The sequence below is a fragment of the Eretmochelys imbricata genome, chromosome 11 (genome assembly GCF_965152235.1).
Source record: "Eretmochelys imbricata isolate rEreImb1 chromosome 11, rEreImb1.hap1, whole genome shotgun sequence".
NCBI classification, from domain to species: domain Eukaryota; kingdom Metazoa; phylum Chordata; order Testudines; family Cheloniidae; genus Eretmochelys; species Eretmochelys imbricata.
The window spans coordinates 63,119,416-63,141,212 of record NC_135582.1 but is presented as its reverse complement, the minus strand read 5'-3'; the positions used below and the strand labels follow the sequence as shown (position 1 = coordinate 63,141,212).

At 40.8% G+C, this 21,797-nt stretch overlaps 1 protein-coding gene across 4 annotated transcripts; it reads right to left on the bottom strand.

Moving 5' to 3' along the window:
• Positions 1 to 354: 354 nt before the first annotated feature.
• Positions 355 to 21,750, bottom strand: FASTKD2 (FAST kinase domains 2). 4 transcript variants are annotated; one of them, XM_077829885.1, is made up of 13 exons: positions 21,678 to 21,750; positions 20,588 to 20,725; positions 18,986 to 19,797; positions 17,651 to 17,754; positions 15,565 to 15,673; positions 14,146 to 14,269; positions 11,218 to 11,357; positions 10,196 to 10,368; positions 9,581 to 9,744; positions 7,123 to 7,347; positions 6,118 to 6,205; positions 3,993 to 4,107; positions 355 to 3,221 (listed from the first exon to the last, which is right to left on the bottom strand). In XM_077829885.1, exons 3-13 carry the CDS (start codon positions 19,685 to 19,687, stop codon positions 3,102 to 3,104), a joined length of 2,064 nt encoding a protein of 687 aa, XP_077686011.1. In that variant the 5' UTR covers positions 19,688 to 19,797; positions 20,588 to 20,725; positions 21,678 to 21,750; the 3' UTR covers positions 355 to 3,101. The 4 variants fall into 4 exon arrangements, with proteins under 4 accessions (XP_077686011.1, XP_077686014.1, XP_077686015.1 ...); XM_077829888.1 differs by lacking the exon at positions 21,678 to 21,750 and adding an exon at positions 21,228 to 21,634; XM_077829889.1 differs by lacking the exon at positions 20,588 to 20,725 and having other exon boundaries at positions 21,678 to 21,743.
• Between the last annotated feature and the right edge of the window lie 47 nt (positions 21,751 to 21,797).

Sequence of the window (21,797 nt, the reverse complement as noted above, 5' to 3'; positions counted from 1 at the left end):
TACTGTGCAGCCCCGCAACCCCCAAAACCCACATGGAAAGCCCCAGCATCTGGGCTGCATCCCCCCTGCTACTCTGCATGTAGCTGCCCCTCCCAGCTGTAGGCAGGTTTGCAGGCAGGCAGGGAAAGGTACCACGCATGTCCCAGTGCTTCATTCCCTAGCTGCACCCCTATGGACTAACTTTCTGCTTACTGGCAACCTTTAGATAATAGCAACTTTTTGCTGGGATCTGAGAGGTTGCTAACAAGCGGAATCCACAGTAGGAGGGAAAGAATAGGGTAAAAGACTCAGAAAATCTGAAGAAAGACCGAAGTCCTCAGTGGGAACAAATATCTTTCATAACTATTCTATAGCTGAGTGTTTATAGCACTGTATTTATAAGATGCAAGAATAATACAAACAGCTAGTGATACAGCAGGAGCAAGGTACTATCACGTTGCATATGGCATGAAATATGCCTTCTATTCGGGCCTATTACATTATAACTAGTGTAATGAGGTGGGTCATTGGTTCCACCCACTACTGTTTTTTCCAGTGGTCACTCATTCAGTGCAGTGGTCATGAGTACTCTACACCTTTAACGTAGCGTTGACAGAAAAGAAAATCGCTTGCATGCCATCTTGGCTAGAAGAAAAGGAAAGGTTCATTCAGATAATCAGTATTTCTTGGTGCATCTGATCCAGAAAAAGGGAAATCCCATCAACAAGCAAATCGCTTTGGTCTGAAAATCCAGTTTTAAATCTCACAAGTTCAGGCTTTCTGGCAGAATTTCCATGCTTCAGGGTTTCAGCCAGTCTGAAAACCAGCAAAGACAGCTCTTCTTGTGGTATGTTACCAGTCATAACTCTGTACATATCTTTACTAGCAAGTTCTCTCCACAAACATGTATCATATTCAGCTGACCTACTCCGTGAAGGGTACGGCAGCAAATTAAAATAATGCCTCATTTCTTCTTTTCACCTTAATTCTTTTACCACATCACTGCAAAGCTTCAGCCAAATCCTCAGCCGAATACAGAGACAAAGAAGTGTGCAGTTCACAGCTCACCATGATGCGAAGCAAGAGCACCGCCATTTGGTTGAATAAGGTTACTGCCAAAGGCTCTAACATATATTTACTTGTTCTGGTTGAACAATATCATCACAGGACTGACCATAATGCAGAAATGGGTAACAGATTTGTAAGGGGCGGGGGGGATAGCTCAGTGGTTTGAGCATTGGCCTGCTAAACCCAGGGTTGTGAGCTCAATCCTTGAGGGGGCATTTCAGGATCTGGGGCAAAAACTGGGTATTGGTCCTGCTTTGAGCAAGGGGTTGGACGAGATGACCTCGTGAGGTCCCTTCCAACCCTGATATTCTATGAAGACCACAAGTTTCAGTGCTGTTACTAAGTAAATGTTCAAAATACCCCTATTCAAAATTGCACTTCATTAAAACAAAAAAATAACTTGACAAAAAAATGCAAGGGTTTCATTGACTGACTCTTGAAAGCAAGTACTAATGAGTATTTTCAAGAACAGGATGGAAGAACTATGTCTGCCTCTTCCACTCCTTCAAATTAGAGCATTCTTTAAACTTCACATTTATATCAGTAGGCAATACCACCATTATTCTGATTTATCCTCTACTACGTAGTGGGCCAGTGGATGTTGTGTTGCATCATAGAATCATAGAACTGGAAGGGACCTTGAGAAGTCATCCAGTCCAGTCCCCTGCACTCGCAGCAGGACTATATATTCTCTAGACCATCCTGACAGGTGTCTGTCTAACCTGCTCTTAAAAATCTCCAAAGATGGAGATTCCACAACATCCCTAAGCAATTTATTCCAGTGCTTAAACTGCCCTGACAGTTGGAAAGTTTTTCCTAATGTCCAACCTAAACCTCCCTTGCCGCAATTTAAGTCCATTGCCTCTTGTCCTATTCTCAGAGGTTAAGAAAAACAATTTTTCTTCCTCCTCCTTGCAACAACCTTTTACATATTTGAAAACTCTTATGTCCCCTCTCAGTCTTCTCTTTTCCAGACTAAACCCAATTTTTTCAATCTTCCCTCATAGGTCACGTTTTCTAGACCTTTAAATCATTTTTGTTGCTTTTCTCTAGACTCTCTCCAATTTGTCCATATCCTTCATGAAATGTGGTGCCCAGAACTGGACACAATACTCCAGTTGAGGCCTAATCAGTGCAGAGTTGAGTGGAAGAATTACTTCTTGTGTCTTGCTTACAACACTCCTGCTAATACATCCCAGAAGGATATTTGCTTTTTTTTGCAACAGCATTACACTGTTGACTCATTTAGCTTGTGGTCCACTATGACCCCCAGATCCCTTTCTGCAGTACTCCTTTGTAAGTACTGTGCAATAGCTGTAAGTAGTCTTGGAAGAGCTAATACTGAAACACAAGAAGACATCACAAGGCAATTTATACGAGGGACAGGATCTTATAGCTATGACTCTCAGAGTGCTTTATAACAGGCGGAAAGGCTTCAGACTGAAGAAAAAGCATGGAGAATAAAGAATCATTTGCTGTCCCAGACTTCTGAAAACGAGACTAGAAAGTTATTTTCTGAGTTACAAACTTATCAAGAGATTTGGGAGTTTTGATTTCCACTCCAGTCAATATCTAATGTTTTACTGCTTTTCTGGCTGGAGTTCTTACTGAAAGCTAAAGACAGATTGACTCGTTATCCCATTCTCACTACAGTGAGAGCAGTCATGGTCCCAACTGCTCTGAAAGACTGTCACACTCCCCCAGTTCAAGAACAAATGAACAGTTTGGCCCACTGGAGTAGCCTAGATGTAGTTTAAGAAAAAGATAAATTTGAGATAGTTTCAACATTAAATGCAGGAGGTTTTTTTTTGTTTGTTTTTAAATGAAGTCAATTATTGTTTAAGGAGCCTTAGCTATAGCATTCCGGAACACAGGTTTGAAAGGAACTGCTTCTATTGCTAAAAAACTCCTTCAGTAGATATAGTTGAATTTACAAACTTTCTACAGGGTATAATGTCTTGAGGCATTTTTCAGGAATACATGAAACTGCTTCCGTCTTCTTGTGAATGGCTGTGATGGGAAAAAAGCAGGAGATCCGAAGTTCTCAGTCCGTTTTAAATATTATCCTGCAAATTCACATCAGAAAAAGGAAAAGCATTTGCTGAATAGATTTCTCCCTTCAAACACTCAATTGCTTCTTCTTTCTTCAGTTTTTTAAACTCCTGGTAGTGGACCTTAGTGGACAGGAGAAGAAGGGAAAGGGTGCATTAGTTCCGCTGCTAAATAACAAACTCACATTCTCTTGTGAACCAACGCACTTAATGAAAGGAAACAGATGTAGAGAATCCCTGCATTCCAGAAAGTGATCAGTTCAGATCTGCAATTCCACATGAAAACAGGTGAATGAGTCAATATCTGATCAAATTCATGCAAGGTTCTTAGGTACTGGAATTCAGCAACTCAGTTTTAGCTTTTGGAGAATTATGGTGTAGTTCAGGGGTAGGCAACCTATGGCACGTGAGCTGATTTTCAGTGGCATTCACACTGCCTGGGTCCTGGCCACTGGTCCGGGGGGGCTCTGCATTTTAATTTAATTTTAAATGAAGCTTCTTAAACATTTTAAAAGCCTTATTTACTTTACATACAAACAATAGTTTAGTTATATATTATAGACATAGAAAGAGACCTTCTAAAAACGTTAAAATGTATTACTGGCACGCGAAACCTTAAATTAGAGTGAATAAATGAAGACTTGGCACACCACTTCTGAAAGGTTGCCGACCCCTGGTGTAGTTCATGACAAAAAAGGATCAAACTCCACCTGAACATAGTTTACCATAGTGGAGTTCCTTTGCCCAACACCACAGCATACCATCACTGATCAAGGAGTTTTTCCAGCAGTGTCAATTTAGGTTAAGCTTACCACTCCCAGTACTCTGTTCTTCACCTATCATACACATCATATATGTCATCATACTGGTAAGATTTGCATTTAGACTTCTTACCAGTATCACATGATAGCCCAGTGCTTTCAGATGCCTCATCTTCATTGCCAGCTTGCCTCGGGGGTGTCTTGTGCCAAAACAGAAAGCAGATGGAGGAGCACAGAGAACAGCCACTCTAAAGCCAAAAACAGTAATAATTTCTTAGGGAGCTGGCAAACAGCATTATGTTGGTGCAATTTAAGTATTCTTCACAGTTAACCGTTCAGAGAATGCCTTTAATATTAAGGAATAGCACTGCTGTGTTAGTTTATTGCTAATATTTTTGTCCACTCCTAATTTAATCATTCTTTTGCTTCTCCGGACTTAAGCAACTTAAACCCCTCTCTCCTGCAATGTGTTTTAGCTAGGTTCCGAGGTCTGCCCATACAGTATGTATGTCAAAGATTGAATTCTTAGGCCTCAAATCATTCTGCAACTAAGGCTGGAGAAGTTCAGAATGGTGCATTATGTGAAACAGAAGCATCCAAAATATGGGATTGCATCAGAGATGCAATCCCATGCTCTGGGTGTCCCGAAACTTTTGACTGCCAGATTCTGGAGGACAGGGATGGATCACTCGATAACTGCCCCGTTCTGTTCATTCCCTATGAAGCATCTGGCATTGGCTACTGTTGGAAGACAGGATACTGGGATAGATGGACCATTGGTCTGACCCTGTATGGCTGTTCCTATGTTCTTACGCATGTAACATTTATTTCCTTCTTTCTTCCATTATCTACTGTGCAAATCCCTAACCTGCTTGGAAGGTTCAGAAAAGTCCAGTGATTTGGTAGCCTGACAAGCAGTATTGGTACAGAGTAACTAGTTCCTTTTTTCCCCGACAGACAGATAGCAATTCATCTGCGCAAGGCCATGCATCACTTAGATCCCACCTAAACCCTCAGAATCTGACTTCAGTGGTGCACAGGCCTTTTGCTGAATTTGGTCAACAAGGGATACGTTATTGTTAAAGATACAAAATCTGCAGTATTGTGGTCTCAAAGTCACAATTTAGGTTTCCTAGTTTGTAACATGGTCCAAAAATTGGGTCACTGGATTTAGACATATCTCATTTACTAAAAAAAGAGAACATTCCTTAGCATACAGTTGAATTGGTCTCTCCATTCTAACATGGAATAGAGATATAGTTTTTCACTCAACGCATAATTAGACTGGAACTCATTGCCACAGGATCCTGTTGAAGTCAACTTTATTAAGTGTCACAGAGGGATTCAACATTTATATAGATAACAAGAATATTCAGTTGTAGTTAATGCAAAAGTTTTTTGGAAGGGAATCAAAATCTCATGTTTCAGGATTTATACCAAACTCTAATTATTAGGGGAGGAGGCCCTGTTTCAGTGTCCACAATTTAAAAATGATGTTGATAAATTGGAGAGGGTTCAGAGACATGGGAATGATTAAGGATTGGAAAACACATCTTATAGCAACAGATTAAAATACTTCAATCTGTTCAGTTTAACATAGAGAGGGTTAAGGGGTGACTTGATCACAGGCTATAAGTACCTACATATGGGGAACAGAAATTTGATAATTGCGGGGGGGGAAAGGGGACTCTTCAATCTAGTGGACGAAGGTATAACAAGATCCAATGGCTGGAAGTTGAAGCTAGACAAATTCAGACTGGAAATAATGTGTAATGTTTTAACAGTGAGGGTAATTAACCATTGGAACAATTTATCAAGAGTCGTGGTGGATTCTCCATCACTGGCAATTTTTAAATCAAGACTGGATGTTTTTCTAAGAGACATGCTCTAGTTCAAACAGGAGTTAATTCAGGGAAGTTCTATGACCTGTGTTAGACAGGATGTCAGACTACATGATCAAAGTGATCCCCCCCCTTCTGGCCTTATAACCTAGGAGACCTTTATGAGGGCAGATTATCCCATAGCTACCCACTGTGGAGTTTCTTGCACCTGCCTCTGAAACATCCAGTGCTGGCCCCAGTTGGAGGCAAGATACTGGATGAGGCCCAGGTCTGATCCAGTGTGGCAATTCTTATACTCTTGTGAGAGCATAGAGAAAGTGAATTACTTGCTCTGCAGATCAATGAGCCAGAGAGGCACAGGAGGAGCCTCACATAAAAAGGGCCTGGTAAAGAAAACTTGTAACCAAATAAAGGTACCGTTGAACATTTGGAACATCAGCAGGATCATCTACTTCAGTTACTGGAAGCACTTTTTTTCTGTCTACATCCATTTTGATTTCAAAATCTGAAAGCAAAGCAGTAGAATATTAAATGCCACAAGAGGCTTTGACCATTCCAATATATTTTATGGAGTCAATAGAAAAGAAACAGCTATAATTATTGCATTTGTGTGACAGTTTGCACAATATATTGCTGTTCCTTCGAGAGCCACAAATAGATTCAGCTGGCGCTTTGACACAGTCAGAAAAGGTACTTGTTATCACAAATCATAGATACAGTATGAATAGGCGCATCAATTCAGGATTTAAAGAAAAAAATTGCTGTCTGAGGTTTCATAGATCCATACATAGTCCCTGTCTTTTATCACTAGGATTGATAAATTTAGGAATAAAAATACCAGAAGTATAATAAGTGAATCAGGTAATGAGAGTACCTTGCAAATGATATAATCATAGAAGTATAAACCCTGCATACAAAAGAAACCATACACCATGGAACTTTACTAAATTTATAAACGGTTTCTCAATGAAGCTCATATCCTGTTCTTTAAATCAAAGAAAAAGGAAAACTGTTCCACAGCTAAAACAATCACATTGAAGTTTCATATTTTGCCATTTTATATTGTTTCTTTAATCCAAAGATTAAAAAAATATGTTAGCATTGAAAGGTCAGTGTTGTTTAATATAGTTATTGCCTATTGGGTTTATGTAGGATTAGTTGCATCAAAAGCCAGATTTTAACCACAAAAAGCCCACCGCAATTTTACAAACCAGAGCAGTAACAATATTTTAGTCAACTGTCCAACTATTTTAACGTGAATGTCATAGAAAATACAACCATAAAGGCATAGTTGTCAAATAGACCTTCTCACCAGAAATTTATATTTTACACCCCTTATATTATATGTAATAGTTGCCAGTCCATTTCTTTACCACTATAAATCAATATTCAAAGGCACATGACAATGAATTGGTCCCATACCAATGTTGTAACCATGTGGCAGTTGGATGTTTTGCTGAACCATACGCTCATCTCCCAGAAGTTTCAGGAGAGCCTCCTGTATCTCAGGGAGGTCAGAAACCAAAGGTGATGAGGGTTTCTTTATAAACACAGTTGCTGGCTTAGTGAATGAAGGAGGACTATCAAGTTCCAGACACATGTTCACACAGTGCAGCATCATTTCATTCTGCTCCTTATTAAGGCCATCTGAAAAAAGGATAGAAAGGTAGCATTATAGTGGACTCGTTATATTTATATTGTATCGTTTTATCTCAACAAATCCACAGTTTCACTGGCTACCTTGCAGTAAGAACAGATTTCAGCTTTGCTGAGCAGTAGATTCATTCCAAATTAGGCATAATAAAACTAATTGTTTCTTGAAAAGATGCCCATCAAGGCATTGTTAAAACCTTCTTGTTCTATATAGCTCTCTAAGCAATTTACAAGACACACATTACTGTAGAATCAGCTTCCTGGTGAGGTAAAGCAATGCTACTATACAGATGGAGAACTGAGGCACAGAGAGGCTAAGAGACTTATCCAAGGTCACTGAGGAAGTCTGTGACAGAGCAGGGAGTTGAACCCTGGCTCCCAGGTCCTAGGTTACCACCCTAACCACTGGACCATCCACTCTTGAAAGTCTGAAATCTATTCATTTAACCACTTCCCCCCCCCTCTATTGTGTACAGCTACACACGTTACCCTATTACAGCTGGGTTACTAATAAGTGAAATACATTGATGTACACATGGAAGCTGTTTTTAACAAACAAAAAACAAAATACCCCAATACTTTAATGGATATTGATAAAACACAAGAAGTTAAGTCACATTTTGGATGTCATTTTGAGAACATGCTTTAACAGTACCAAACTGTAGAGTGTTAAGGAAAAGTTAGCACATGTGACTCCATTTTGGTTTGGGGCCCACCATTGTTTAAATGCCAGCACATCATACACCAGGAGGAGTGATCCTTAGATACTGAATCCCTGTGAAAATCCTCCTCCTTGTCTCCAGCCTGCCTTGACTCCCAGTATCTGGTTTTTGTCAGTCTCTAACTCCCTGTCTCTTGGCCTTGATGTGAGGCCTCCCATTCTGATAATAAAAGTTACTGATGCATGGCTTTAGGACCATGCTGTGTAATTAACATGCTGGTATAGCACGAGGAATGCACCAAGCAGGGATAGGTGGTAGATAAGACAAGGGTTTGTTTATTGGCTAAGGTTTCCGATGCATGAGGGCAACATGCTTTGCTAAAAGGTATATAACCTTTGTATTACCTGCATTCAGGGTCCCCTCCTGGCTAGCAGGGGGGCACCACGCTCGAGCGTAATAAACTTAGTGTCTTTTGGGAACTCTGCAGTTGTGGACTTTATTTCTGTGCCTCAGCCTAGATTCGAACTGTGCGTGTCCTACCAGGTGTAATTCGTAACAAGAGCTGGGCAAAATTTTTCAGCTGAAAAGTAAATTCTCTGATAAAATGCAGGTTTTGAGGTGGGGGAAACTATTTGCAAATTTGGGTCAAATTCAGCAAATAGTTTCAGACAAAAAAATGAGGGAAAAAATTGTGAAAAATATTTTTTCAAAACAATATGGAAACATTTCATTTGACCAGAATGGAACTTTTTCATTTCAGTGGGAAAAGCCTAAATAAATAAAAATCAATTTCAGTTCAAAATAAACAGATTTTCTCCCCCCTTTGATTCAGCCAGTGAATGGAAGGGTCAATTATTCACTCAGCTGCACTGAACTATTCAGGTTCCAAGTAGACAGGCTGTTTTGTTGAAGCGTAGGGGCTTACAGAACTTCAAGCAACGTATACACTTACACCCTGACTCAGTGCCAAACTAAGCGATTAGCTGTAGAGCATTATAACACAAAGCTGAACAACTACCTTGAACCATTTCAGTCAGGGTCCTTCATCCTAAAGCAAAACAGTCAAGCAACTTCTAACCACAAGTTGCATTTTGAGCTAAACTTTGATTTAGCTGAAAAACATACATCACTTTGGTTATTTTTTTAAAAGGTTCTTGGAAAATCTTGAATGTGCATCACAGACATAAGAATCCACAATTTGTTCACATTTGACTTTCTACAACAAATCTTGCATTTACTGTCTTTCACACACAGTTACCTAGGAAACACTTTCCTCATTACTGAAGTGTCTTATCTGAAAATGGTACCTCCAACAGCACAACACATCGCCACCATGAGGGCACTGGTTCAGTGCTGAGTCTGAGGACAGGGTCACCTGAATCACTAACAAGTAACAACAACTTGCTGAACTCCATTTTTTATATTAACCAGTCTGCCCCACTTAGCTTGTGAGCTTCAATGCAACCACACCCTAAAGAGTGATTGTGTTGAAGCTACTACTACTCTTCTCTACACACTAGTCTGAATTCAATGGCATAACACACATGAATACATTAATGCCTGACCTGATTTTAGTAACTCATTGAGGTTGTCCCCTTGCAGGAGCTGACTAAGTGCAGGCTGGGGCAGATACTTTAAAACGCAAAATGAATACACTGCCTTCAGCAGATCCACATTAGAAATCCTGGTGAGGTACTTATTCAAGGCACTGTTGAGAGACTCCAGGAACCTTCAAAAGAAAAAAAAAAAAGATATCTTTACGTACCAGTTTATAAATAAACTCAGACTTTCCTAAAAATCTCTATAAAATATAAATCAATACTTTTGAAATAAAACCCCAGACAGATATTCCAATTTATTTGGATAACCAGAACCCAAGTCCAGCACCTAAGCTTACCACTAGCTACAACCTGTTCACCACTTTTATCAGGCTATAACTTAAGTGATGGGCACCCACTCTCTATTACATCGCTTTACTGTTTAGAAAAAATGTATATATATTTTTTATAATAGTGACAGGTAAAGCAAGTTTATCTCACCGATTTAGTAAAACAGACAAAGTGAGAAGTATTTCACAACTGGAATCCAAGATCAGTAGCAGGTACTCTTTAGGGTGCCTCTTCAGACACCCACATAACAAATATGTAATTTAATACAAAGCTTTCTAAGCCAGAACCTACTCCTGATTTTGGCATTTGGGAACGTGGTTGAGAAGTGAATACACCCGGAGAATACTTAGAATATCCTTCAGATTCAGGGATTCAGGATGACTTGTCACCTTCTCAGCCAAAATATCCATCAGCTCAACAGGTCGAAAACGAAGTCCCTCAAAGGCAGACAAAAACAGGACAATCTAAAACGTGCAAAAAAAAGTATATGAAGAAAAACATTTTTAAGGCTAAAAACCAACAAATTAAAACTAGAGTACAGGCCTCAATATGGAAATTTACTTAATTGTCTGGTGTCATAGCATCAGAGAGGTTTTTAAAAATGAAAATAAACTTTTGAAAATTAATATATTATGAGCATGACTAACTGTATTCTTTATTACTATACTGCAATAAATAGGAGAACAATGGATTGTTAAACTTCCAAACACTTATTAAAATATTTAAGCCAATATTGTCTCATTGTTTCCCTCTGATCCACCATCTGTATGTCTGTATCCCTGTTGTTTCTTCTCTTACACTTAGACTGAAGCTCTTTGGGGCAGGGACTGCCTTTTGGTTCTAGCGCCGAGCACAGGGTTCAGGTCCATGATGAGGACTTGTCGGTGCTACGCTTATACAAATTAAACGACAGCCAATGTACCAGTTTTACTGAAGATTTCCCCTCAATCAATCTGCATAAATACAGCCTGTTGTTTCAAAGATATACATCAAGAAAGAGAAGTTTGAAACTGACAAATTTTTCAGCCACGGACCAATTTCTACCAAGTTATTCCTATTAAACTTTCATGAAAAGAAACCAGAGAAAAACTGCATTGTTTTTTATGCCCTTTGAATTTTCTAACATTGTGTAGTTGCTCTACGTGTAGAGCCAAACTGGAACTTATGCCCCATTTTAAGCCCATTTCAGAATGCAAACTGAAGTACTGAGTCGTAACTAGCAGCTCCATAAACAGTGTTTGTGTGCACCTGGGCACAGCTTTGTACTGGCAGTTCTAGTGGTGTCACTATAGAGCTTGTGGTCACTACCTCACCTGTTTAGTGTCCCACATGTAGATGGCTGAAGTCACGTAGTTTGCTATTGCTGAATACAAAACTACATTGCGGTACCGGAGGATGCTGCATGACCTCAGAACATGGATTAACTGCCAAAATGGAGTACCAGGGATACTCTCTGTAACAGAACAACAACAAAAAGAACAGTGACTGTGAGCGGCGCGTTGTGGGATATGACTGGGACCAGCAACCAGTGGGAGGGTGATGTGAAAAATCAGATGGGGAGCCATGGAAGAGACTGTGACTGGCTGGGCAAAGGAGACCGAGATGAAAAGTTTGGGGATATAGACTGGGTCTCTGACTAGGAGCATACAGGGGGATGTTGGGACTAATTGGGCAAGAGACTGGAACTAGGATGAGAACCCTGAGGAGTGGAGATAGACTGGTTTGGTAAGGAGAACAAGACTGGGACAAGGAGCTGAGGGTGGGGGAAGAGACATAGCTGAGACAGGGCAGAAGGGACGAAGCTTGAGAGGAATGGGCAGAAAAGTCTATGCCCACCAGAGAACACTCCCCTCCAAAGCCTGGAATGGAACCCAAACATCCTGAGTCTTACCATTCCTCTGCCTATGGGTTTCATAGCTATTTGCAGACAGAAACGTGTTTCATCCTCCTCTAGTGCTGGTCCATATTGAGAATCACCAACTATTATTGCAATAAGTTACTCCCTTAGATGTAGGGGCAGAGTTATATGAGCTGGATCTAAAGCAGTGGTTTTCAATCTTTTTTCATTTGTGGACCTCTAAAATTTTTTTGAATGGAGGTGCAGACCCCTTTGGAAATCATAGACATCATCTGTGGACCCCCAGAGGTGCACAGACCACAGGTTGAAAACCACTTGTCTAAAGGTTCCAATCCTGCTGATGACCTTTATGTGGGTGTCAGCATGATACCAGCGGATGGAATTTGTTTTTTTCAGTTTTCTTTTAAAACCCTAGGAAATTATACGTGTGGATGCACGCACACACACAAACCGCAAAACAATTTGTATTAAAAGAAAAGTAGCAAAATTGCAAAGTTGAACGCTCAAAAGTTAGGAAATGCAAGAATGAAGGCTTCCTGTGTAACCTTAATTCAGTTCCCCTAGTGCATATGCATTATGAGACAGTCTGTAATTTCATGATCACATTCTATTTTTTCCACAAGACCTGTGCCTCATTCAGTGCACAGGATGGACACGATCAGGTGGATCATCAGGGTTGTGTAATAAAGGAGGCTATTGTCTAGGATCCCCTGCTTCATTTGTTGCAGTAGTTGGAAGGTGTATATCGAACAAGACAGATGACTGCAGAAATAGGAAGGATGGTCTCGGCTACTTGAATGTCATCCTGAATTCTATCCTGGCCTAGCCTTGTCTTCTATCCTTCAATCCTATGCAATGCTGGGCAAATCACTTAACCCAATGTGTTCCTCATTTTCTGGGTGCCCAAGCTGAGACCCTCGAATCTGATCTGCAGAACTGCTGAGCGCTCACAGCTGCAAGTTAAATCAAGAGGAGCTGTGCTTCAAACACATAAAGTGCCAAATAATGCTGAGTGCTCTGAAAAAATCAGATCCAGTGCATTTCAGATTAGGCACTCAATCAGTGGACACTTCTGACCTTAATATCTGTGTGCTTCAGTTCTGCATATTTACTTACACATTGTAAGGAGAGTGATCACTTTAGATAAGCTATTACCAGCAGGAGAGTGGGGTGGGGGGAGAGAAAACCTTTTGTAGTGGTAAACCCATTTTTTCATGGTTTGTGTGTATAAAAAGATCTTCTGTACTTTCCACAGTATGCATCCGATGAAGTGAGCTGTAGCTCACAAAAGCTTATGCTCAAATAGATTGGTTAGTCTCTAAGGTGCCAAAAGTACTCCTTTTCTTTTTGCATATTTAAAATGCAGATACCACCACCTCACTCTTTGGTGTTATGAAAATAAATCCATGTTTGTGAAGCACTCAGATATTATAGTGATAAATGCCACAGAAAAGCAAATTGGGAAATAAATAATGCTGTCTTCAGAGCAGGATTTGAATCACCTGCAGTAAATAAGACCTATGGCTGTACACTAAACAATGAGGATAACACAAAGTATTCAATAGCTTCATACTATGAATACCATCCATCCTGTACATTAATGAAGCAGGGGTCCTGTGGGAGAAAATAGTTTATTGCCATATAATTAAAGATTGTATCATAAGGTGTATGCACAAGGAGACCAAATTAAGGTTGCACAGGCAACCTGAATTTCAACATTTCCTACCTTCTGAGGGCTTGACTTTGCAACATTAATGTTCTTTTACCATAGTTTTGGATTCACGAGTATATATCAATACTTATTGATCAATTATGTCTACAATACTTATTGCAAGGGTCTGAGTAAAGGTCAGAGTATTCACCTTCATTTTAAGTTCCTTTGGGCTCAATTGGGCCATCATTTATTAAGTAGAACTCAATAATGAAATCCACTTAATCAGTGAACATGTTCCCTTTTGCTTACTCCCTAAACAGTTGTCAATTCATACTAGGAGATGCAAATTTTCAGTTCAGAAACAGTTTTAAAAGCACATCTGAAATCACTCATTTTTCTTGCTGGCCTTTAGTTTTCTTTTCCCCAAATTCTATAAATAGGGAAAATGCTAACAGAATTTTAACTTCAGAGATATGAAGAATGCCATTATAATCCACAGAGATGACATTTCATGGTATTAATGAGGGCAGAGACCATAAGAACTACTTTCTTTGATCATCCATCAGTCCTCCAAAATTTTTTGTACTGTACTTTGTCTAATGGATCTGCACTGTTAGACTACAAAACAATCATGTTTTCTGGGCTTAAAAGGAAATTGGAATAAGACATTTTCATTAGGAAGAGTCAGAGTAAAGGAGAGGGGAAGTTTAAAAATTCACTTTAACTCACCAATGATTTTGTTACTGCAGGCATCCAGGACTGGCATGGAGCAGTGATTCATCACAGCCAGAGCACTAAACATGTGTTGAGCGTTCAGAGGAGTCAAGTGGTCCAGCTCTTTCAAAACTCTATTCTAAAATGAATTCAATTTGATTAGACTCTTCATTCTTGGCATTGGCAGTCCAAATTATCTCTGTCGAAGGATGAAGTGAGTCGGGAAGATCAAAACTACGCCAATCCAGTAACGTCACCAGATTTGCACTGAAGGAAAGGTTGGAAGCAGTGGAAGGAGCTTAAAATAACTCCTTCCAATCACTTTTCTTATAAAAACAATTACAGCTAATCTAATGTTTAGTGTGAGCTGTCCTTAAAAAGTTCTCAGGCGCTCCTGTTTCTTTCTTGAATAAAATCAATACAAGATGGCCTTATAATACTTATTTCTGGTTACTATGTATATAGTTTTCCTACCCATGCTTGAAAGAACGGTGGATTGCTACTTAGCATGGATGGCATATTTACCAATATTGTACAGTCAGGATGATAGAGCTTTTGCACATGGCAAAGGCTAAGTTATTCTAAATCCTTAGTAAATTACTCACTATTTTCTATTGCCCTTTGTGATACACCTTTGGCAGATGTACACTAATTTAAACAAGATTTAAAAAACTGGTGAAGCTAAAGTTAGTGGGCCCACTTCTGATGTCACTTAAGCCACAGTAAATCAGGAGTGACTACATTCGCATGGTTAGAGTTACACTGACGCAACCAACAGCAAAAATCAGGCCCACTAATTTCAGTTTCCCCAGCTCTTAAAATATAGTTTCACCCAGTACATTCTCAAAGACATACATAAAGGGCAATGAAAAAATTTTATCAATAGAAAAAAAAAGTCAAAACAATGTTTAAAAATACTATATCAACCCCAGCTCCTTCCACTGGATTGGGAAAACATTTTAAGAATCCCTTTCTATTGGGACTAGGGCAGATGTAGTTACTTGCCTCTCAATAGCATGATTCATTACACAGAAAGCCCTGTTACAATGAAGCTCACAGATAGCATCTTATCATTTACGCTATCAATTTCTTACATAAACACCTCCATGCTTTCTATCCCTATGCGTGGTTTGACTTTCGCACCCTCTACCTATTTAAGTCCCTCCTGCAGAAATACCTCTGTTGGGCAGACTACAGCAAACTTAATTGACATGTACAGTCATTAAAAAAATGTTTCCCTTCCACAAACCACTGTTTACTTGCTTAAATGTCCCTGGAGGATGAGCAACTTAGGGAAGTTACCATTCATTTTCAATGTCTGGAAATTGCCTAGCGTACAACAGGTGCTACCATAAACAACGAATAAATAGCAACACAGGAGCAGTAGCTATGCAGGAATAATACAAGGCTCCACCAATTATTTTAATCTTTTACCTCAAATTTCCTTTTGAGAGAGAGTGGGGCATCTTTTCCAATGCATTTCATCATGCTTTGCAACATAAAAATGTTACTGATCTTTGGAATTCGCTGCTCCACCAGTAACCTGATAAGGAAAGAAATGGAATTGGTTTAAGGAGGCTTGCCTACACACACAAGTTGAACCAGTAAAGCTCTGCTTATTTTGGTGGAAGCAGGCACACATCTGTCTCCCATGGACGAATCCTGAGATAAACTGGTGTAGCTCCTCACGCCTCTTCCACCCCACCCTTTTTTTTTTTTAAATTAAACTGGTGCAGCTCTACATTGACGTAGTTAAATTGACTTAATAGCAATGCGGCCATCTCCTGACACTGAAGTAACTACACTGGTGTGAGATATCAGTAGGACTTCTCCTCCCTATGTGCCGTGATCTGTCCGGCAACCTTTCTAAACTCCACTGCCCAAGCAGTGCAGAGGACGCTGGAATGCCCGCCCGCCCACCCACACTGCACCATGCTTACACTGATGCAGAATGCTGCTGTGTGGACACAGTGCTGCAACATACACCAATGCAAGAGCAACAGAGTGAACATACTGCAGGGAAATAGAGGTATCAGTTTAACTAAACTGACGTAACTTATCCCAGTGCAATTTCTCTGTGGAGACAAGCCCCCCGTGACCCGTGAAATTCGGGAGAGCCTTGTACAGGACACAGAAAATGGAGCAGATGGAAAGGAGAACAAGTGATACTATAGTCTGTAGGAGAAGAACAGGATCTGAATATAGCAGAAGGCAAAGCATCACACAGAGAAGGACTCTGATGTGGTGTATCTGTGGTTGCCATTTTGGCTCAGTAGGAAACAAAAAGGCTAAAGAAACCAAAAAAAATCCCAACTCTCTTTAAAACAGTATATTTTTTTAAATCAAATATCAGAGCATAGTTTTTTTGTATGGCAGTGGAAGTCTCTGAAATTGATCCACTGAGATTGACATTTCCCTGAGAACAGGGAAGTTTGATTAATCAAGATGGAGTCAAAGTCTTCTAAATGGAAAATGGAGAGGGATAACCCACTTTCCCCCAAACTCCCGGAACTGTGCACCTGAACTTCTAACAGAATATGCTGTTATTTAACCAACATGCCCATCCTCTTGTAGCTTGAGCTAAAATAGAATTGATACATACAATATAAATCCACTAATATGTTCTGTTAGAAGCTCAGAAACACCAGGTCCCTGAAGGGGTAAGCAGATGAGGCTTTGTAGACCGACAATCTCCGTATAAAAACACCACCCATAAACAAGTTATTCTGAAACAAGATTAGATGTAATGCTTCTCCCACCCCTACATTTGAATACAGGTGGAATACAAGCTAAAATGGTATTCCAACTCAACGGCATTTCCTACTGAAATCAAGAATAACACCCAGCTGAAACATAGGGCTTTTCACTAATAGATATCAAAGCACTATACAAAGGAGGGCAGTTTTATCCTCACTTTACAAATGGGGAAACTAAGGTATAGAGAGATGGAGTGACTTGCCCAAGGTCACCGAGCAGGCCGGTGGCAGAAATCAGGTCTCCTGTGCCCCGGACCAGTGTTTTATCCTATCTTCACCCTTTCTGCTGAGAATGCCAACAATGGCGCCAAAGAGAGCTATTTGTTTCAGCTACTATCTGATGGTAATTACTTGGGTCCCAATCCCGCAATGAGCTTCTCCAGGTGGACCCTGCACAGAGCTGTCACACAGAGGTCAACGTAGGATTCCAGCCATGGTCACTACCGAGTGTCCCTGATTGTCTAAGACCGTGTAAAGTTACTTAAAAGTTCAAGTGTCTTCTTGCTTTGGACATTTCTACCATATTTTAGATATGAGCACATTGCAGTGATTACTAAAATGTTCTAATGCAATGTATCATTAAATAATCCTCAAGAAAATGCTAAAAATGTAAGCCAGAAAATATCAAAGTGTACTTTGGGCAAAAGAGTAAAGATGGTCACTCTCCTTTCATACCATATTTATTTTCCTCCAACAGAAATAAATGGTCACATGACAAGACTTGTAAGTAAGGAAACCATTAAAAAGAATGTAATTGTTCTCACTGTAATCCAGCTTGAAGAGCATCCACATTTCTGCTTTTTTCCATGGTTGCCAAGGTGGTTGACACAACAGAGAGACATCGGTCATCACATTCATTGAGGCGCTCCTATTAAAGATATATTTTCACAATGTTAGAAAGTTCTTAAGACTAAGTGGCAGAAAGGTCAATTTTTGCTAGCTATCTTACCCCCACCACCTTCCCCGAGAACAAAGAAAAAGTCACTAGAGCTGATTCTACTTTGACCTACATACTGGTATAATTCTACTGACTTCTGTGGAGATAACTCCCAATTTACCCTGAGAAAATGAGAAATCAGGCCAAAAATAAAAATCATATTAAGGACAAAAGGAAGAAACTGTGTAATGTACTATACATAGTATGATACAAGCTGGAGAATGTCGTACTGGACATGTTCAAGATTTCCTCTCTAAAGTGTTTTGTAAACATTTACCAGAGTTTTGATGTGCAGGTTCAAGCACATCTGGGGTCCAACTGTGGGCACACCTGGTGGGGAAACTTCCCCTCCATGTAATAAATCAGTGCCCTCTCTCCCTCTGAAAGTTGCATGCTGCTTTATTAAAACACATACAACTCTACAAAGTAGGATGGGTTGGCTAGGTGCAGAGTTAGGAGGTGGTGGCGGTAGGGATGAGGACAGACTGGTTTAAGGGAATGGAAAGGGAAGAAACAGGGAGAAGAAGTTGCACACAGTGGGTGAGGGGAGTAGTTGGTGGGGGGCTCTGAAGAAAGTCAAGAAAGAAACTCCCAGGGCAACAGCAGGTCCAGAAATGGAGAAACCCTCAACTAGCACAGCATGAAATAGTCATATGATGCTCAGAGGAAGTCCCTGGTTCCATCAGCAGGTGGGGAAGGTCCTGCAAAAATTCCCAAGACAAGGGGAGCATAATACAGCTAATAGTGGGTAGACCAAAGAAAGCTCCCAGAGCCAGCAGGTAAAACAACTGGGAGTCAAGGAGGACACTGGCCTCTGCCCTCCAATCAAAATATCAAAAATACCTTTCCTCACAACTGCTCACTCTCAAACTTGCCTCATATCATGTGAGGAGAAAGGAGAGGGGGAAGTGAGGGTGGAGGGAGAAGAGAGTTTTTCTACGCCTCAAGCTGATCTAAAGTTTTGGCACAGCCTGAAGCACAAGTATTCTTTGAGCCCTCTCTCTTTGTATGGTGTGGTGTGTGCAGAGGAATGAAAAGAAAGCCTGGGCAGAACTCAAACCACAGGCGTTCATGTGGAGACCCTCTGAGGCTGTAGCCTCTATAACCTGTAAGAACTGGCACTGGAATTTTATTCCCATCTTTAAAAGATTCCAATACTTACCTGAGAGACCCTCAGCAAAGTCTGAACCAGTCGAGTGTTCTGGGATATCCCTAGCTTCACCACAGCATGCAGACTGTATACCAAGTCATCACACCACATGCTCCTAGACTCTTGCATCAGACGCTGACATAGCTGCATGAATGCAGGATGCTCGACCATCAGTTGTTTCTCATAACGCTTCTGGTCTTCGGACAGCTTTTTGGTGAGCGCCCACATAGTAGTAAAACAGTTACTACAATGCTTCTCAGAAATAGCAGACTTTGAAACTAGGTCTAATACATCACAGGGAGATGTGCATTTTTGAAGGTCATCAAAGAACTGCTGTGATTGACTCCTTTCGCTCTTCGCTATCAGATTCTCTTCAACAACACTTCTATCTTCTTCTAGAGGGTCCAAGGCACTAGATGAACTTTGCATATGTTCATCTAATAGAGACTTTGCAACATTATGTTCTTTTACAGTGACACCTCCTTTACTATAAACAGGCACCCCGTGAGACAGCAATCGGAGAGATGATTCAAGCCGGTGAGGAGGAACATTTAACAGGAATCTTCTCAGGTTCACACTTTGTATGGCACTCTTATGTCTACTGATCCCTAATGTGTATGTCCTCATCGCCGTTCTAAAGCTGGGACACAGTTTAGAACCACATACATGCAAATGTCTGATTGTCCTTATCAAACAACCCACTTTATTGTTCATTTTTGCTACCGTTTTATAAACAGCTTTCAAATGCCAGCTCAGAAGACAGGGCCTTAATGAGGTTCAAGCCCATAGAAACAGGTCTTTGGACACCAGGTAAAATGCATTATCTGTGAAATCAATTGAAAATTATAAAATCATTAACGAGCTTTTGGTTTAAAGGTTAAAATACCACATCTACTAACACATCTTTTACAGAGAACCTGAAACAGATCTGGAAATAGTTCATTTTCATTTGTAATCCGTCATTAATTAATGAGAGTCTTCTGCTCCTGACTCCGCAATTCCACAGGGTCTCAGTCACAAAACTGTTGCAATTCCACAGTATAACTGAAAAGGGATAGGATTTGAAGAGAAATTGGGTAGACTTAAGCCCTGAACTTCCACTGAAATCAATTTACCTGTGTAGATGCGTCTCCACTCACACTGGCACAGAGGTCTGTCCTCATGGGTGCCCTTACAGGACTGAGCCTAGGGTCTGTACCGTGTACCTTCACTTTCCTGATTTCCTTTTCCCCAAGCCTCCCGGAGCCATGCAGCACTCCTGATTTACCACAAGTGGTAAAATTCTGACACTTGCAGCAAATTCAGCAGTCAGGCAACATAGAGATAGGAGCCTCTAGAAATGCCTGAGACAGATAGAAGACCTATATTATGAGACTAAATAAGACCAAATAAAAGACAATGCCATAAATTTAGCTATTAAGGGCTTCCTGCACCTTTCTTTGCACAACCCAAGGGCTTCTATCAAAGGTTGCATCCATTTTTGTGATGCAGACAGAAGTCATGGATCCAGTTAACTAACGGGGAGTCATGGGTGTTCAAGAAATGTATGATCAGGGCCTGATGTCATAATTTTCATAATAACTACAAATGTTAAGAAGAGAAATTAAAGCTCACAATTCATGGAACAATCTGATGTACTGAAACCAGACAGGATTCTGTTCCTCTCATGAACAGCATGCTACAAATGGAAGACACATTTTGGTACCGGCAGTAGAAATCTTCAGGGATTTTACTTGCAGACCTGCAGAATTTCTGAAGGGAGATGGACAATTTTTTATTTTTCAATCCACTTAAGTCAATCATGTTTTAATGAGATATAATTGAAGGTATAATTCTAAGCAGAATTCTGTGTATTTTAGGGCAGAAAAGGAGTCCATATTGTAGCCCTTTGTGGTAGAAGACTAACAATTCTGCAGCAACTTCAAGCAAGATATAAATTAAAGATTTGCTATCATTAAATATGAAGATTAAGAGCAATTAGCATTGTTTTTCTTTTCTAAGTTTTGATTTTACACTATTGACAAATTTTTAATGATCAACATGCTAAAAACTGTGCAGAAACTACAGTTGCATATTAGAAGTTGTATGGCGAAAATATGGGGTTGTTTAAGATTAAGAGGAGACTCCAACACCGACTTTCATATCCCAGCAACCATCAGCCCCATTAACTACATGTTTCTGTTAACACACTCGGCAGCAAAAGAGATAACAACGGTGTCTTTTAAACAGTCATCTTTAGGTTTCAACCGCTGACCAGAGAGCGGATCACACACATATCAGAGGTGCAGTTTCAGGCTGCCTGCAGACTCAGGCAGACACCCTTGCTTCAGCCACGTGCCATTCACAATGCTAAACGGAGGCCTTCGCGGTCACAGGGCTTACGACCTTCCTTAAAAGAAACCTCAGGGCCCGGAGCACCATGGCACGGCCGGGGTGGATCCTGCGCCTCAGCTGCACGATACACGGGCCCTCATCGTCACATACCAGCAGAGACACCTGTGAACTCCCCGTGGCTTCCTGGCCTGAGCCCACGGGGACCCCCTCCCACCCTGGCTACGACCGGGGACGGGGACCCGCACCGTGGGGACTCACAACCCCCTGGCACCCGCCGCGGCCGGAGGCAGCCGGTCAGTCCCGGGGCCCTTCATGATTCCAGGGCAGCAGCCAGGCTGATTCGCCGGGGGCGACCCCGCCAGCCACTCACCAGACACTGGACCGACCCGGCTACGCCTCATGTGACCGGCCTACGGGAGCCGCCATGATGGCTTCCTCACGTGCCCTCTCTAAATCGCGCGAGAGTACGGGGCGGCCCAGGGGACAACGT

Coding starts and splice junctions, on each gene's coding strand:
- FASTKD2 (XM_077829885.1), bottom strand. CDS start 19,687: ATGAACAATAAAGTGGGTTGTTTGATAAGGACAATCAGACATTTGCAT. Junction 7,348..9,580: donor CAATGAGTTACTAAAATCAG/GTCAGGCATTAA, acceptor TCCTTTTTTCAG/ATGGCCTTAATAAGGAGCAG. Junction 6,206..7,122: donor GCCACATGGTTACAACATTG/GTATGGGACCAA, acceptor CTTTGCTTTCAG/ATTTTGAAATCAAAATGGAT.